The sequence below is a fragment of the Ambystoma mexicanum genome, chromosome 13, assembly GCF_040938575.1.
Source record: "Ambystoma mexicanum isolate Mex_15411 chromosome 13, UKY_AmexF1_1, whole genome shotgun sequence".
NCBI lineage: Eukaryota > Metazoa > Chordata > Amphibia > Caudata > Ambystomatidae > Ambystoma > Ambystoma mexicanum.
The window spans coordinates 598,470,691-598,489,048 of NC_090938.1; the positions used below are offsets into that span (position 1 = coordinate 598,470,691).

The 18,358-nt window shown below is 47.0% G+C and overlaps 1 protein-coding gene across 2 annotated transcripts in view; it reads right to left on the reverse strand.

Annotated features, from left to right (window-relative positions):
* Positions 1 to 18,358, reverse strand: part of COASY (Coenzyme A synthase) — a 378,965-nt gene that overhangs the window by 38,003 nt on the left and 322,604 nt on the right. For both annotated transcript variants that reach the window (XM_069634430.1, XM_069634431.1), the window contains exon 9: positions 13,020 to 13,166. In XM_069634430.1, the coding sequence (XP_069490531.1) occupies positions 13,020 to 13,166 (147 nt within the window). The remainder of the gene's footprint in view (positions 1 to 13,019; positions 13,167 to 18,358) is intronic.

Genomic DNA, 18,358 nt, shown 5'->3' on the forward strand with positions numbered 1-18,358 from the left:
GAAGCTCGCAATACCTACCACCTGACACTGTTAAGACAAAGATGAACCGTTTGTCTCCAGTAAAAACTGCAAAACTTTGGCAAGAGCAATAATCCTGCCCAGAATTGATTATTGCAACGCACCTTTGAGTAGAGCTAGCAAAAGCAGTATTCAAAGGCTGCAAGTGATGCAAAATGAAGCCGTCAAGATTATTAAGAACATTCTGAGGGGAGAAAATGTGTCCATCCCTAGGAAAGATCTGCATCGGCTGCCAGAAGACAATTGAAAGTAAACACCAAGTGCCTTTATGGTGCAGCCCCTTATTATTTGAAAAAAAGTCTGAAGCAATATGAATCAAGAAGAATACTACGTTCCTGTAATACCAATTGCCTGGTGTGCCCTAGAACCAAGTGGTCGCTCCTTCCCGGTCCAAGCAGCAACTGCATCGAACACTCTTCCAATTGAGTTGCATCAGACACGATCTCTCCTTTAGGAAAAAGTTGAAAACTCGTTTATTCAAGTAGAATATGCTATTGGTATCTCAAATGTGCTATTTCTCGATGTTGTATTTTTTGTGTGAGTGTGTGCCCGATACTTACGGGCTTTGGCACATGATAAATAAAAGCACAGGTGGCTGGCAGTGCCTTTCAATTGAAAGGGGCCACGAGCCACAGGGGGACCCCCAGCAAATGCCCTCATGTTGCCAGTCAGTCTTATAACATGGCAATAGATTCCCTTTTATATTATGTTCCTTCTGGGTTTTTAAATGTGCTCTTTGCAGTGCTCGCGTTACAAGCTTCATTTGCTGAAGCCCTTCAGGCCCTCACTTGAAAGCGGCCTGAAGGGCTGCAGCAAATGAAGCTTGGAACGCGAGCGCCGCAACGCAAACTAGACGGCCAGCCAGCAGGTAGCTGAAACCCTAAATAAATGCCCACTGAAAAGCTATAAATCTTTCTTAGTCTCCATTATAATGTATGCACCCCATGGGGGCCCCAGACTGTTTTTAGCTCAAAGCAAGCCCCACCCCCCACCCAACCATCATGTTGAAATAGGCCACCGCACATCTTCGGGCCTGGGCGCCCGAGTGAATGGTATGTTTGAATGAGGGAGTGAATGGGGGTGAGAGAGAGAGAGACAGACACAGAGGCAGACACCGGGACAGAGAGAGACAGATATAGGGCATTCATGATAAAGTAAGCATGATGTGTTATGTGGATAGAATGGCATTTTGGTGCAGCCAGTCTAGTCATTTATTACTGTGGAATGACCTTTTATTTACTGGCCAGCCATAATAAAGTAGGCATGACATGTGTTATTACATGTCCAGACTGGCAAACATCGTTCAGCCACTTTGGAAATGTTTTCTTATAATGATATGGCATTTTTAATGGCAAGCCATCTGTCCTTACATGGGGATGCTGCCATATATTGGCAGAGCCAGCATGGACAGGTTTTCGTATAGTATCATTATGCACAAAGCAAACCTGAGTATGTTCATGTATGGGAATATTGGCATAGTTTTGTGCAGCCAGAATGGAAATGTATAGGCACAGCCACCGTGCGAATGTTTTTATACTGGCATATAATGGTATAATGAACAGAAATGTATAGTTTGTATTGCATGTCGAACTTGGATTTGTGGCACACTGTACTACCACCACATCCCCTGGTGGTCGCTTTTGCTTGAAGGGTAATGTCCGGGTGTACCTGGGCTTTAGATATAAACATTGTCAAAGAAAGTAAATGTGTATACTTGGTCCCCACACAGATGACCCGGGGGAGGCGTGGGGGGCAGAGCCTCCTTGTTTGCCCTGCCAGTTTCTGAAGTGCCCCCTCACATTACCGTTTACCCCCTCCCCCAAAATGTAGGTTTTGTTGCGCCCATGGGTGTTTGCAGCTCTTTTTTCCTACTTAAGGAGCCCTGCAGCCTCTTTTCCTTTGCAGATGGGGAGCAGGTGCAAGTGGATCTTGGTAAACTGGCCTAAGCCCTGCCCATCTGGTGCTTTCCTGGTTGCCGCTCTTTTTCCCCACTTAGCAAGCCCTGCCCACTTGGTGCCTCCCTGGTTGCCGCTCTTTTTACCTGCTTAACAAGCCCTGCCCACTTGGTGCCTCCTTGGTAGCCGCTCTTTTTTCCCCCACTTAGCAAGCCGCAACCAACTGGTGCCTTCCTGGTTGTTGCTCTTTTTCCCCACTTAGCAAGCCGTGCCCACCTGGTGCCTTCCTGGTTGCCGTTTTCTTCTCCCCCACTCAGCAAACACTGCCTCCCGGTGCCTTCCTGGTTGCCGCTCTTTTTCCCTACTTAAGGAGCCCTCCAGCCTCTTTTCCTTTGCAGATGGGGAGCAGGTGCAAGTGGATCTTGGTCTCCTGGCCTAAGCCCCGCCCACCGGGTGTCTTCCTGTTTGCCGCTCTTTTTCCCCCCACATAGCAAGCCACGCCCACCTCGTGCCTTCCTGGTTGCCGCTCTTTTCCCCTGCTTAAGGAGCCCTCCAGCCTCTTTTCCTTTGCAGATGGGGAGCAGGTGCAAGTGTATCTAGGTCACCTGCCCCAAGCCCCGCCCACCTGGTGCTTTCCTGGTTGCCGCTCTCCCCCCCCCCCACTTAGCAAGGCCCCACCCACCTGGTGCCTTCCTGGTTGCCTCTCTTTTTCCCTACTTAAGGAGCCCTCCAGCCTCTTTTCCTTTGCAGATGGGGAGCAGGTGCAAGTGGATCTTGGTCACCTGGCCTAAGCTCCGCCCACCTGGTGCCTTCCTGGTTGCCGCTCTTTTTCTCCACTTACCAAGCCCCGCCCACCTGGTGCCTTCCTGGTTGCCGCTCTTTTTCTCCACTTACCAAGCCCCACCCACCTGGTGCCCTACTGGCTGCTGCTCTTTTTCCCTACTTAAGGAGCCTTCCAGCCTCTTTTCCTTTGCAGATGGGGAGCAGATGCAAGTGTATCTAGGTCACCTGGGCTAAGCCCCACCCACCTGGTGCCTTCCTGGTTGCCGCTATTTTTCCCTACTTAAGGAGCCCTCCAGCCTCTTTTCCTTTGCAGATGGGGAGCAGGTGCAAGTGGATCTTGGTCACCTGGCCTAAGCCCCGCCCACCTGGTACCTTCCTGGTTGCCACTCTTTTTCTGCACCTAACAAGCCCAGTCTCCTGGTGCCTTCCTGTTTGCCGCTCTTTTTCACTACTGAAGGAGCCCTCCAGCCTCTTTTCCTTTGCAGATGGGTAGCAGGTGCAAGTCATTTTGGTCACCTGGCCTAAGTCCTGCCCAGCTGGTGCCTTCCTGGTTGCCACTCTTTTTCCCTACTAAAGGAGCCTTCAAGCCTCTTTTCCTTTGCAGATGGGGAGCCGGTGCAAGTGGATCTTGGTCACCTGGCCTTAGCCCCGCCCACCTGGTGCCTTCCTTGTTGCCATTCTTTTTCCCCATTTAGCTCGCCTCGCCTCCTGGTGCCTTCCTGATTGCTGCTCTTTTTCCTTACTTAAGGAGCCCTCCAGCCTCTTTTCCTTTGCAGATGGGGAGCAGGTGCAAGTGGATCTTGGTCACCTGGCCTAAGACCCGCACACCTGGTGCCTTCCTGGTTGCCGCTCTTTTTCCCTACTTAAGGAGCCCTCCAGCCTCTTTTCCTTTGCAGATGGGGAGCAGGTGAAAGTGGATCTAGGTCACCTGGCCTAAGCCCCGCCCACCGTGTGCCTTCCTGGTTGCCGCTCTCCCCACCCCCCCCCCACCTAGCAAGGCCTGCCCACCTGGTGCCTTCCTGGTTGCCGCTCTTTTTCCCCACTTAAAAAGCCCCGCCTCCTGATGCCTTCCTGGTTGCCTCTCTTTTTCCCTACTTAAGGAGCCCTCCAGCCTCTTTTCCTTTGCAGATGGGGAGCAGGTGCAAGTGGATCTTGGTCACCTGGCCTAAGCGCCGCCCACCAGGTGCCTTCCTGGTTGCTGCTCTTTTTCCCCACTTAGCAAGCCCCGCCTCCTGGTGCCTTGCTGGTTGCCATTCTTTTTCCCAACTTAAGGAGCCCTTCAGCCTCTTTTCCTTTGCAGATGGGGAGCAGGTGCAAGTGGATATTGGTCACCTGGCCTAAGCGCCACCCACCTTGTTAGCCCTGCCTCTTCCTTCCTGCTCTTGTGTCTCTCACCCAGGCATCCGAAGTGAAGGGCAGACAAAGAAAAGGGCAATTCCTGTTTGGACCTGTTCGAACCAGGAGGATCCAGGGCCCGAACCGCTGCTCAGACAGCAGGTAAGCATGCACCAACATGGGTTTACTCCATCTGTCCCCACAGGCTATACCCACCCCTCTGTTCCCCCAGTGATGTTCCCTTGTGCCACCCGCCCTTCTCGCACACAGGTGTTGCCGGTTTTGCTTGATTCTTCTACCTGCTCCCTCTCCCCCATCTCGCCTACTTCTGCAGGAGTCTGTCCTGATACATTCTGGTTTCACCATCACCGTCTTGTGGCCAATGCTGGATTTGACTTTTATGGACTTCATCGATTCACGATGCGTCACCCTTTCTCATGGTGGCCCTGAATCATGCTGTTCCCATCATCTTTTAACCAGGCTTGCAACATTATGTGTTACTACTGACTGACTTCTGCATTCAGTCAATTGTATTCGCTCTCCCCCTCTTGCTTCTCCGCTCTTTTTGACTGCTTACTCTCTGTTCTCTCCTCCTCTCCCTTTTTCTATCTCCTCCCCTTACTTTCTTCTATGCACTTACTCTATCACAATTGTCCCTGGACCTAGTACGATAGCAACTACGTCTCTCTCCTCCCCCTTCCTCCTCCTCCTCTTAATTGCTCCCCCATCTCCAGCACTATCTGAAATGTCGTCAGGACTAGTACGATAGTCACTTGTTTTGTTCCTCCCCTCCCTTTATGCACCCTTCTCCCTCACCTTTTGTTTTTCTCCGGCTCTACCAGAAATGTCGTCAGGCCCAGTACGGTAGTCGCCTGTCTGTTTCCATTTCCTTCCCACTCTCCCCCTCCCTTCCTTATCTATGTCTTAGCTCTTGCACTATCTGAAATGTCGTCCGGCCGAGTAAGATATAATCTCACATCCTTACTGTTCATGGCCTGTAAGAATGTCAGTGTATTTTCCCTTTTTCCCTCCCTTGCCTTGAAGCGATTTGAAACACATTGTGTATAGGCGCTATATAAATAAACTATCATATCATATTCCAATTTCTTATGATGGATTGGCTGTGTGGCATCTCTGAAGTTAGTGTCTCTCCCAACATTTGAAGGTTTAGGTTTGATGACGTTTAGGTGTGATGATGTTTGGCTGCCAGTGCAGTGTCAATTGGTGATCAAAGGCAGTGCAGTGTCTGGGGTCTACACAGTAGCTACGAAGCCAAGAAGAATGGAGTGGCATCGCAGCAAGCCGCAACACGCGTATGCATGAAGGCAAGGTGTGTGCAAGGATATTCCCGCTACTCTCTGGTGTTCTTGTCATTTTACCTGCAAACCATCTTTAAAAGCATTATCTCCCATGTTAGAAAATCCAACTGAGGCAAAGAAATACTAAGATCTGTTAATATCAGACGTATCCTGGTCTAGAAAAGTATGAAGTCTAGGAGCAAAAATCACAATAAACTAAAGTTGCAAGAAAAGTTAAATAAAAGCAAATTATTCCGTTCCTTTCCTAAAGTGGCTTCAATATCTGCGAGAGAAGGTGGGAACTTTAGCTGGTCATGGTGGCCAATGGAAAAGCCCTTTTGCAACAACGTGAGCATCTGTTTTTTAGGGATTGTCTTTGAGGGGGCCATTCTGGGTTACGCTAGGGCACTTGATGACTATGCACATCCTATTGAGGGATATACGCAGCTTGCTGAGGGACAGGCGCAGACTCCTGATGGCTATGTGTGGGCTGCTGAGGGCTATGTGCGGGGGACTATGTGTGGGCTGCTGAGGGCTATGTGCGGGGGACTATGTGTGGGCTGCTGAGGGCTATGTGTGGGGGACTATGTGCGGGCTGCTGAGGGCTATGTGCAGTCTGCCGCGGGCCATGTGCAGTCAGCCCATAGCAGTCTGCCACGGGCCATGTGCAGTCTGCTGTGCCGAGGGCTATGTGCAGTCTGCTGAGGGCTATGTGCAGACTGCCAAGGGGTTTGTGCAGACTGCCAAGGGCGATGTGCGGTCTGGACGCTGAGGGCTATGTGCGGTCTGGACGGCTGAGGGCTATGTGCGGTCTGGACGGCTGAGGGCTATGTGCGGTCTGGACGGCTGAGGGCTATGTGCGGTCTGGACGGCTGAGGGCTATGTGCGGTCTGGACGGCTGAGGGCTATGTGCGGTCTGGACGGCTGAGGGCTATGTGCGGTCTGGACGGCTGAGGGCTATGTGCGGTCTGGACGGCTGAGGGCTATGTGCGGTCTGGACGGCTGAGGGCTATGTGCGGTCTGGACGGCTGAGGGCTATGTGCGGTCTGGACGGCTGAGGGCTATGTGCGGTCTGGACGGCTGAGGGCTATGTGCGGTCTGGACGGCTGAGGGCTATGTGCGGTCTGGATGGCTGAGGGCTATGTGCGGTCTGGACGGCTGAGGGCTATGTGCGGTCTGGACGGCTGAGGGCTATGTGCGGTCTGGACGGCTGAGGGCTATGTGCGGTCTGGACGGCTGAGGGCTATGTGCGGTCTGGACGGCTGAGGGTTATGTGCGGTCTGGACGGCTGAGGGTTATGTGCGGTCTGGACCGCTGAGGGCTTTGTGCGGACTGCTGACTGCAGTCTGCTAAGGGGTATGTGCAGACCGCTGAGCGGTCTCTGACATCTGTTGGGAGCTAGTTTATCATCTATTTGGCACTACTAAAGGATACGTTGGAGGCAGTGTGCAGCTCTCCGATTTTATATTCTGTTGGTGACTTGCTACAGTCACATTACAAGCAGATGGTCCCAAAGAGTAGCCTGTCAGGAGGAGAGCCTGAGGCTGTAGGGTGAGGATGGATGAAAGATCTAGGATGACAAAAGGCACAAGGAGAAAGGGACAACGTTAGGTTACTGGTATTTGTACAGAGCACTGCTGCCATTTGTATGGTTTCCAGGTATTCTGGTAGATCTGAAAGAGAATGGGGAAGGGGAGGGTCAGTGAGTAAACTGGGAAAATGCAAGATAGCTTTGCTTATGTGATGATACGTGCAGAGCCATAGTATCCAGAACAATGTGCAAGATTCGTTTCTCAGTGTCCTATATCTAGAGCATGGAGCCATGTGTCATGAAGGGAGTCGTGCATGGCCGCAGGGCTGGGTTGTGTTGTGTTGGTCAGGGCTGCATTGCGTTAGTTGATTGTAGAGGTGTAGAATTCTGTTTGATGTCCGTTTGGAGGATTAGTCAAAACCGTCTGTTGGCGACTTAGTTGATACAAGTATGGTGTTTGAGGACAGAGATTGAAAGGTTAGTGGGGGGGGTTGGTAAGCAGGGTTGGTGTCCCTCCTGTGTGGTGATGTCAATGATGCATATATATGTGGTGGTCGGGGGGAGCGGGTATGGTGCTCCCTTACGTGGTGGGGGAGCCGCTAAAGGTCTCTCTTGATGGAATTTGTGGCTCAGGCGGTCAGTGGCTTTCTTGTTCTCTGGGGTCATGGTGTTGATTGCCCTAAAAGCCACCCATCTTCCAGTTGCTAGATATTTTCTTAATTAGTTAAATGTTGGAAATACAGGTCTTTAGTGCTTTCCATGAAAGTAAGTTGCTCCTCGATTGTGCAGATTTCCTTTGGAAGTGTGCGCCAGAGTTTGCACCCTATGTCGGAGTAAGCTAATCCTTCGTGTTTCTTCAGTGGAGAGTTCTTAGCACAGGAGGTATGTGCTCCCTCATGTTGAGTCTTATCAATATTCTCCAGCGTTTAGAGGTACAGACTCTTGGCACAGTCGATTCTTGGTAGACCAGAGCTAGGACACTAAGGGTCCTGTGCGGAAATGTGGGGAAGGGCATGCCATGATCAAAGCTTCTCTGAAGCATTTAGAGGTACAGTCTATTGTCGATAGACCAGTGCTAGGACTAGGAGTATGAGCAAGGGTATGCCACGAGCAAAGCGGGTAGAAACATTGCTTTACTAGTGCGTTGATTTGTGGTTCCAGATCTGGCCCATTGTCCCGAAGGTTTTCGGCAGGTGCCCATTTCCATGGACCAAGGCAAGTGTGATCGGTAAGATAATCATGATGTCTCTCTTGTCTGGCTGAGGTTTAAGTTATTTATGGTCATCATCTGTTCAGCCGTGTTGGTCTTGCAGTTCCTGGTAATTTTCAAAAATTAGCTAGGTCATCTGCTTAGTTGTAACAGATGAGGTTTTTTGGTAAAGCCATGTAGATGTTAAAGAAGAGAGGTGATGTGTTTGATCCTTACGGGACGACACAGTTTATTTATCGTGGTTTGGAAAACGGAGCAAGGTAATTTCTGTTCTATCCGCGAGGGACGATTTCATGCACTGTAGTGGTGTACTGTATAACCCACTTCTTCCAGACTCGCGATTTAGGATCTGTGGTTGATGGTATCAAAGTTGCTGAAATATCTAGGAGTTTGAGGGGCGAGGTGATGTTATTGTCAGCATTGATTTTGAGGTCGTTCAAGATGGATAATGTTCCGATTATGTCAGTGGAAGGCAAGTGGCCACAGGCAAAAAGGCACCTTTGCACAAGGCCTTTGGGAAAATGTGTCAATGCAGCACGCTGCACTGGCTAGAAGAAGGGACATAGCAGTGATGGCACTGGGAGTGGTGGCATGGTAAGTGGAGCAGCTGGGGAGGGGGGGGGGAAGGGCAGAGAAGAGTTTTGCGGCGGGACAGGCGCAGGATCTGAACTGCGGGTGGGGATCCCTGAAAAGGACAGAGGCGGGAGCTATGGTCGGGGACCTTTGGGAGGGGGAGCTTTACCAGGCATCCAGGGGATATAGATCAGAATCCGTTAATCTCATTGATTTGAAACCTACCTGGCGCAGCCTAGGGTATTGGAGTCCACGTCTCCCAGAATTTGGTTATATACAAAGCTTTCTAGGATTTTAGCAAGGTGGGGAATATTTGAGATGGGTCTGTAGTTGGTGAGGTCATGCGGGTCTCCAATGGTTTTTGTTGAGAGGTTTAAAGTATGCCGTGAAACTAGAGTGGCAGGCTTCTATTGGTGAGGATCTCTTTAAAAAGATGACCAGTGGGCCTGGGTCTGCTGGGGAGCCTGCCTTCTTGCTTTCCTTTGCCAGTTCACTGAAGACTTTGTTGAGTGTTGAGATTGTGAGTGGAGGTGTCGTTAGGGAGGATTACATCAATTCCATCCATTTGCGCAGCATCCATTGCTTGTTGGATGTTTTTCACTGTATTTGGGAATCGGCTGGTGGTCTCAACTCAGTTTCTAAGTGGCGGTGGGTGACTTTTTGCAAGATGTAGAGTTTCTCATTTCCTTGTCGATTTGGAAAAAAGTTCTCCTGGTAGGTTGCTCTTATGATGCGTTCTGTCTAGTGATATTTTTTGGCTTTTGTTATTGCCACCTTGTAGTGTCTTTTCTGTTTCTCACATGTTACCCTGCCTTGCTGGTTGTAAATTTTTCCCGATGAGCACTGGTTTCCAGTTTGTTTTCTTCAGGGATCTTTGATGGGCGTAAACCATCAAGCTGTTTTTTTCTGAAAGAGTGAGGCATTTCAGTGGTGCGAGAATGGCCAGTGCTTCTGAAAATCCAGTTCTGCAGAATCTTGGCATTTTCCTCTAGGAGTGAGCATTCGGTTTCTTGCAGATTGGTTGTTGTACTCCATCAATGCTCCGGGTCCTTTGCGCTTGAGAGTTTTCTGGTTTCTTCTGAGGATAGTGGCTTGGCCTTTGTCAGTTGAAAGCCTGCAGGTTGGTGTTTTTGTAACCAAAGTTATCATGAGGTGGTTGCTCCACAAAACAGCCATCAGTGGGCTCTTAGGGCTTCTTCACAGATCCGTGCATAGAGCGTGTGCCAGCTGAACGCATTGCTCCCTTGACCATTTCTTTATGGTGAAAAATGCCCATGTAAGAGCTCAGATTTGTCAGAGGTTTTATTTTCCTTCTTGGACCAGATAGTGAAATCCCCAAGAATGATTAGGTGCTGGTTACCATCGCCAGCTTCGCGACTGTCTCTGCAGATTCTCTTCAAAACAACAAGCATTGACGTTTCTGCAAATAGAAACAATCTGGATGAAAGACCATACCTGGCCATCGCAGACTGCCATTTACAGAGCGGAACGCGTTATGGCCACTAGCAGAACACATGACCTCACACAATGTTTAGCATTGCATTTCACAATGGGAGGAGTGGTTTAAATTATGTGGGGGTGGTGGGGCAGAGTGGGGGATCACAGTGGGGGTCCGACATGATAAGAAGGGCTTGGAGATGGTGCAGCCAATGGGAGTGCGAGGAACCGACATAAGAAGGGCTTGGGTGGTGGTTGTGGGGGCGTGTTGGGGTAGGGGTGGTAATTGGTGGGCTTCCAAGGGGTAGTCCCTCTTTTATGTTGTTGGTCGTCACGGTTTTTCGTTTTGGAAATCTGGTCACCCTATTAAGGGGTCCACGTGACCTCTGCTACTATGTGTTGTGTCTGTGTCTCTTGAGCAAACACAGACGAGAATGCAAGAAATGCACAAGAACTACGAAATTGCACGGCGACCGCAAGTAGGTTAGCGTCTATTTTCCTCTTTGTGCACACTTCCGGTGCGGCATGTCACTTCCCGTCCCTCCCGCCACTCAAGGTTATTGGGTCAGGTACATGCAACTTCCGCTTGTAAGACATGACACCATGATACGTCACTGCGCTACCGATAGCTCTAAAAGGTTAATTGTGTCTGAATACAGCAACCTGAAGGCTTTCCAGTGATACGCGCTTTGGGTCGATACATTATGCTGCCCACTTCTAAGTCCTGGCAGTCTTCTACCATCTCCGGACTTCCGCTCATACTGGCGTCTACACCACTCACATCGAGTGGCTCATACCTCACATCTTGGCGTTTGTTTTATCACTCCTCCTCCATTTTCCTGGTTCCCTCATTTCCTTGTTCCTTTTCTCAATTTCCCTGTCCTCCATGGCCTTAGCTCTTCCTCCTCATTACTCGCCTCACCCTGCTCCGGTACATCTATCCACCCGGAACCTATCCAATCTAGCCTATCCTTTTTGCACTCATCACCCACTCAATCAATTTAGCCCTCTGGAATATGCGCTCCCTCTCTAACAAAACTCACTCTGCTCTTGATATATTCTTTCATCTTAACCTGCACTTTTTCTGCTTTACTGAGAACTGGATCCTGCCAATTAACACGCTCATTCTCGCCGCCTTCTTTTTCTTCTTCTTCTTCAACATTTTAATCCTTCGAGTACCAGTACTTGCTCTTTGAAGGCCCTTTTCTTTGGCCTTCCTCCTGCTTCATTGTCCTGCAGGCCTCAATGCGTCTCTCTGAGGATCTAGACTCACTTCTTTCTGTCCTTTTGCCCCTAGATGCTCCTCTTATCCTTCTCTGAGACTTCAACCTCCACCTGATTCAGTCTTCTGTTCAACTCCTCTCCATTTTCGACTCCTACGTCCATGTCCTCTTTCCTCATTCCCACAATAACGGCTCCTCTTGTCTTGATTGTCTCGTCCCCGCTGTCCATTACATCTGTTGCTACTCTCCCAATCTATTCCTCTGATCACCATCTCCTTTCCTTTTCCATTCATCCTACTCCCTCCCTACCTGCTCCTTCTCCAATCGACTCTTTTCTTCGCTGCGATCTCCGTGCCTTTGACTCTTCTCGGTTAATTTCTACATTTCAACATGTACTTCTTCCCCTGTCCCATTTTGTTTCTCTTCCTGCTGACTCTGCTGCTACTCCTATTTTCTCCTCCGTTTTTGCTTCTTTTGACTCCTTATATCTGGCAACCCCATTATTTCATAGTCTGAAGTCAACCCAGCCTTGGCTCACCTCCCAACTTCGCTCTCTCTGGCGTAATCTTCGCCATGCCGGGCGCCGCTTTACACTCGACTTCTTGCTGCCATCATCGCTTCCTTTGGTCTTTTACACCACTTCTATGCAGACAACAACTCTTTCTATCCTTTTCTTTCTCTTCTCAGATTCAAGCTACTATTTCTTCCTGTCCATTGGCCATTCAATCCTGGATGACCGATCACTACTTGGTTTTAAATTCCCCAAAACCGAGGTTCCTTTTCTTTCCTCACTCTTCTACCCCTGCCCCATTAGCCCCAGTTTCACCTTTCCTCCCGCTCACCTACCAACCTCCTCTGTTGCTCATAATCTTGGTGTTTACTTGGACTCTACTCTTTCCTTTACTTAGCACATCTCCTCTCTCTCGTTCCTGCAGAGTATTCTTTCATGCTACAAAGCTCTTAATTTCCACCCTCATTTTCTGTTGACTGTTCTATTGCTTCTCCCTGCTCTTCCTGCCTCCGGCCTATACCCACTCAAATCTATCTATAATTCCTCTATCGTCTTTTATTTTGTCAGCCCATGACTCGTCACTCCTGCTCCCTCCTCTCTGTGCCGGCTTTCTTTTCACACTCAGCTCAAGTTTAACTTCCTGTGCCTCTTCTTCAAATCCCTCTATAATTTCCACCCCCCTTATCTCTCCTCACTTGTATCTTTCAACTCGTTCTCTTCGCTCACCATCTTTTTCTTTTTAATGTCCCTCATTCCCCTATGCTCAGTCTCGCACCCGATACTTAACTCTCTTAGCCCCGTCCACTGGAATGCACTCCCATTGGCTCTTCGCTCTCCTCTCCTACCCACTGTTCCACATTTTCTATCTTCCTAGGGTTTACTGGTTTTCTCTCATGCTGACATTTGTTATAACGTTTTAATGTTGTACAGCGCTTTGGCATAAAGCGCTATATAAATACAAATACAATGCAAATGACACTGAAGTGAACAAGCTGAACAACATCACAATCGAGGCAGGTTACCTATTCCGACTCAGGCTGGACACAAGAACCTTCCCAGTTAAAAATGTGTTCCAGAACATATCTGTGAAACATAAAAATGCTGGTTGTCCAGTCATCAAACAGTGAAACTTGAGTAATTACTTTTCTAAGCCAAAGTTCAGAAAAGCAAGCTGCTGTCCATTCCATTTGATGAATTAATGGTACCTGATTTTGTGTCACTTCCGGCTCCCAAAGCGTACACAGTACAACGTTTGCATGTTGGAGTCGCTGGCTGTTGGTCATCTGGTTGGCCAGTCTGCTTTTGGCCGCCTCCTCGCTCACGCCGTCGCGCTGAATTATGCGTGTTATGGCCTAAAACAAAGTGATGTCAAAATGAAAGATGCGCTGAGAGAGCTACAAGCACATTTTATAAGGGTCCACACATAAACCCTGCTTGAATCAGATATGCATGCAGCCAAACATGTTCCTGCGTTAGACCAGACTGATTCCCAAACATCCTCAAAAGAAAAAAGAGTGTTTGGAGATTTAAAAAAAAAAAAAAAGAAAATTAAAGTTAGTTATTCACATTTCAGCCTAATTCGAAATGCCAAAAAAAGTTTGCTCTGGTCAGGTTCACGCAGGATTGCGTCCACAAACTTCTCCATTTTGATTGCTCTTGGCACACAATAAGACACTTGCATATGACAATCATACATAGCTGCGTGTGGCTGCTGATTAGGAGTTGCTCGCCAGGTTAACAATAAAATGACTTCCAAAATAAAGCGCTCTATCCAATCCATTTCAATCAAAATGTGTTTTTGTGGGTTTACAGATTGCATTCATATAGGGCACAGTGAAATCATGATAAAGAGCAGGTGGTTATCATGCATGTGCAACCCAGACAACACATTACAATATTCACACATGAAACGATCGGATATTAACTGCAACATGCTAAGCTAGATCTGGCACGTGGCCTCGTTCCACTTGGCATTTGCAGTGAGGCATTTATAGATAGAACTAAAATTCGAAGTAGATTAAAATGATACAGAGAGTTGCTTAGACGCTAGGACTTGCCGACCAGCCCAAACCAGACCAGGGATAACTTCAGAGCTTAGTTTCTGCATAATTCTGAAACAACACCTGTAAATGAGCAGCACCCTCAGTGGGATAGCCCATAGTCTTGCTGGTGGGGAACAGAAAAGATGCATAGGAGAGCGTGACGCTGTACGTGGGCCACTGGCTTCAGGATAAATTGCAGGGACTCCACCAGGGGCAAAAGGCTTAAGAGAAGAAACGTCAAAACTGCATGAGAGGGGTAAGCTTCAGCAGGGAGAGGGAGAGGGAGAGAGAGGGAGAGAGGGAGAGAGGGAGAGAGAGAGAGAGAGAGAGAGAGGGAGAGGGAGAGGGAGAGGGAGAGGGAGAGAGAGGGAGAGAGAGAGGGAGAGGGAGAGGGAGAGGGAGAGGGAGAGGGAGAGGGAGAGAGATTGATTATACAGCTTTGAACAAGGTAGTCCATTAGAGGAGATTCCCTTGAGGGGAAAACAGAGTACGCAGGGGACAACAAATACTGTGGAAACACGATGACGGGGGAAGGCGGAGGCTGTAGGGCACGTGCTGCACGTAACAGACAGAGATAGAATAAAGAAAGGGACATGGGACTTAAGAAAGGGAAATGGGACTTAGTAAAGACAGACTATAGGGTTAGTGGTTCATCTTGGAGACAAAGTGGTGCCAATCTCGGCATATTCAAGAAGAAAGGTGGCATATGGGACTTTACTGACTCCTTGAGTTTACATTTAAGTGGTGGGTGAGACTAACGAGAGAAATAAGGAAAGGGTTTAAAAAAAATATATATGTATATATATATATATATATATATATATATATATATATATATATATATATATATATATATATATATATATATATATATCAGATAAGCATGGGAAGTACTCAAGACAGACTGCGGCTCCTGGGGTGCATCACTGGTAGATTCTAACAGTATGATCTGTGCTGCACAACAGTCAGCCTGACCACCAAGAAGTTGAAAGTAAATCCGCTTCCTCAATTTGTTACGCGGGAGCATCTCTTCAACCCCAACCTCACTGTGACCTTTCTTTTTGGTCCGAGAAGTGACTTGCATTTTAGAAAGAGCTAGGCAGGTTTACTCTCTAGGGTATCAGAGTATCATGGCTGATGGCAGGGCTTACTGTGTGGGGCTCTAGAGCAGGAAGGCTTTCTTATCAGACCAGAAGGGATAGCGACCCAGTCCTAATATTCGGATGGGGAGAGGGAGATAGGATGGGAACGGCTTGTCAACTACGTAACACAAGACCAACTGTACATCATAATACTCATATCAATACATACTGTCATATAAAGAAGAATAAAAACCGTATCATGCACCAATCTTGACAGCTTAAAAAAATTAAAAATACTAAAGGTTTTGAAAGAGAAGGAGTGCATCTCTGGGAATATTTGTACGGACTAGTGAGAGTACAGAAGTTCCTTAAGGGCTAGCATTGATGGGGCGCCACGTCTAATAAATGTAGACCTAAATGGCCAAGTTTTCATTGGATAATTAGCTATAGCACAAACAAGGTGTTTGGGTATGGTGGACTAATGATGGTATGGTACGTTATTTGGATTTGTACTGTGCTCCACTGCCATTTGTACAGTCCCCAGGCTCACTTGTGGATCAGAAAGAGGAATAAAAGGGGGGAAGGAGTGGTTGGGGGATTAGTGGAACAATACATAGTGTTGCGCTCAACTGTTGGTGCTGGTAGCGCAGGAACAACAAAGTAACTGTGGGTGAGATCTCTAGGTGGTTGGTAGTGTTTCCCAGAGGTCTGTGTTTCTAGATCAGATACCTGGGGTGGGGAGGGGGGGCAATCAGTGCATTTTGGGCGGATTTAAGCAGTTGTTGTAAAGGTTACAGTTTTGAATAAGCTGAGGTGAGCTGTGGTAGTTATTTTTTTTTTAGTTGTATTTTGTGTCAGCGAGTTAGTGCAAGTGTGTTGAGTGAGTTTGTTAGTTAATTGGATTGTTTCAAGATCTGCCGGGCTAGGTTTGCTGGTACGTTTTCGATTGCCCTCAGAATTTCCATCTGGTTATACATTTCTTTCCTTGTAAGAGTTAATGTTCTCTGGGTATGGTGATAGCCAAGGGGAGAAGTGTTCGCTGTGTCACTCGAGCTTTCTTTTTTGGTGGCGTTCTTATGTTTTATGGTTAGTGTTGTTCATCCTTGGAGGGAGGGTGTTTTGGTAGTTGCGTTCGTTTTGCTCTGTCGTTCGTCGAAGGATCTATCAGGTCGTGTAGTGGTGTTTTCATTGTGGTGGCCTGTTGTGGCCCATTTACTTCAAAGGGTTAGTGCTCCATCTTGGTATATTGAATAGCCAGGTTTTAACAGTTTCTGTACGGATTTCTTTGGGGTCGAGTTCCACATTATTGCTAAGATAATAGAGAAGGTAATTGTATTTCTAATAGTACCTTTATTCTATACGTCCATCATTGCTTGATCTCAGTGTCCTTCTTGCGTAGTAGAGTGTGATTTTTGATTGGAGGAATTCTGCTCCCTGTCCATGTCATGCTCTGTGGTCTTCCAAGAGTGCTCTGAAGCGGATTCTTTTCTTCACCAATAACCAGTATAAGCTTCTCAAAGCCGGAGTGATCTGTTCCCTCCTGTTTATTTTTTAGCAGAAGTCTTGTTGCCATGTTTTGGATGTGTTGTAATTTCTTGGTGAGATGATCAGGCATTCCTAGGTATAGACTTTTTACGTAATTGTAAATAGGATCAGTGAGATTATGACGAGTTATTGGTGTGGGAAACTTCGGTATTGAAGGATGCATTTGATTAAGCATAGGTGATCAAAGCATTTCCGTTGACCTGAGGTTCTAGTGAGAGTCCACTGTGCATGAGTATTCCCAGGTTTTTTCTATTACTGAAGATGTTTCCGTTCTTGTACCCATTTATGCGGGCCAAGGAATTGCAGTTCATCGTCTGTGCATGGGGTACATCATCTGTTCATGGGGTTATCGATATATCTGCTTTGCTTGGGTTTAGTTTCAGGTTGTTGAGGTTCATCTCGTTGAGGCACTTGCTGAGGGAGTTGATTGAGTCGGTTCAGGTAGACATCATGAAAATTAGTTCAGTGCCATCTGCATAGTTACAGCAAGTTAGTCAGTTTTATTATCAGCTTCATGAGAAGGGCCATGTATATGTTGAAGAGAAGTGGCGAGAGACTTAAACCTTGTGAGACACAGCAGTTTGTGGTTCTGGTTGTTGAGGTGAAGGAATGTAAATTGGTAGTTTCGGCTTAGTTTTGCAAGGAAGGATTTTTTTTTTGCCATTTTTTAAATCTTTTTATTTAATGTTATGCAGTTATACAAAATAAACTTTAGCATTCCACAATTCTTTTTTTTCTCAAAACTTTATTTATACATTTAGAACTTTCCAGAAGCAATAGAACATAATACAATATCTCAAATGCACAAGGTGATACTTATTCACCCATAATTTCCTAAATAAATCTTTAAGAAGTAACAGAGGGGAACTGAATACATGGAGTAAGGTGACAAAAGGTAAAGGAACGAAATAAAATGAAAAAACAAAGCATAATAAGAACCCCAGAACACAATCAAATATTTTAAGCGTAGAGATCATTAAATGCACCCCACATCCTCTCATATTTATCAAGCTCATCTTTTGCTTTAAAGGATATTTTCTCCCCCTTGGACAAAGGGACAAACTCTGCAGCCAGTCATCAATGTTAGGAGAGGTATCACTCTTCCAAAATTTCTAAATCTGCTTCTTGGCTAGCAAAAGAGCTCTATATATCCAACACAGTTTACTTGTAGTTAAACCAATATTTGAAGGCAGTAAACCTAACACAGCAACAAGTGGATCTCTGGGTAGAGAGAGATCCAGAACCAACTCCATCCTCTGAAAAACACCATCCCAGAAGAATTGTATTTTACCACATAACCACAACATGTGGAGTGTAGTGCCCACCTCCCTATTACAGTTCCAACAACAGTCCACATTACTCAATTTACTCATTCTCATCTTCCATGGGGACCAATATAAATAATGATACATTTTTGTTGTGTATATCTCAAATCTAAATCCACTTTGTATTTATATGGAACTGCACATATGTGGCTCCAATCAATATCCAACAATGTGCAACTTAAATCTGAATACCAATTCCCTCTACCACACTGCGATGGTAACTTAGATGCAGAGGGTGCAATCAATTCATACAAAGTAGATGCAGACAAGGGCACAGTGTTTGAGAGAACAAAAGTTGTAGGCGAGGCATGCATTGTAGCATTCAACGGCAAGAAAAGTACAACAAAAAGTTCCCGCAGAACATTATATCGACAAATTTCAGACGCTTTTAGCTTATACTTCAAGCGCAGAAACTCAAAATCAATCATATTCTGACCATCATAAACCTGTTCAATCTTCCATATAACAGCTCTCTGCCACGAGATCCATGACAAGACACGGTTATTCTGTTTCACGGCCTGGTTTCTCCATAAACTAGAATCTGCACACA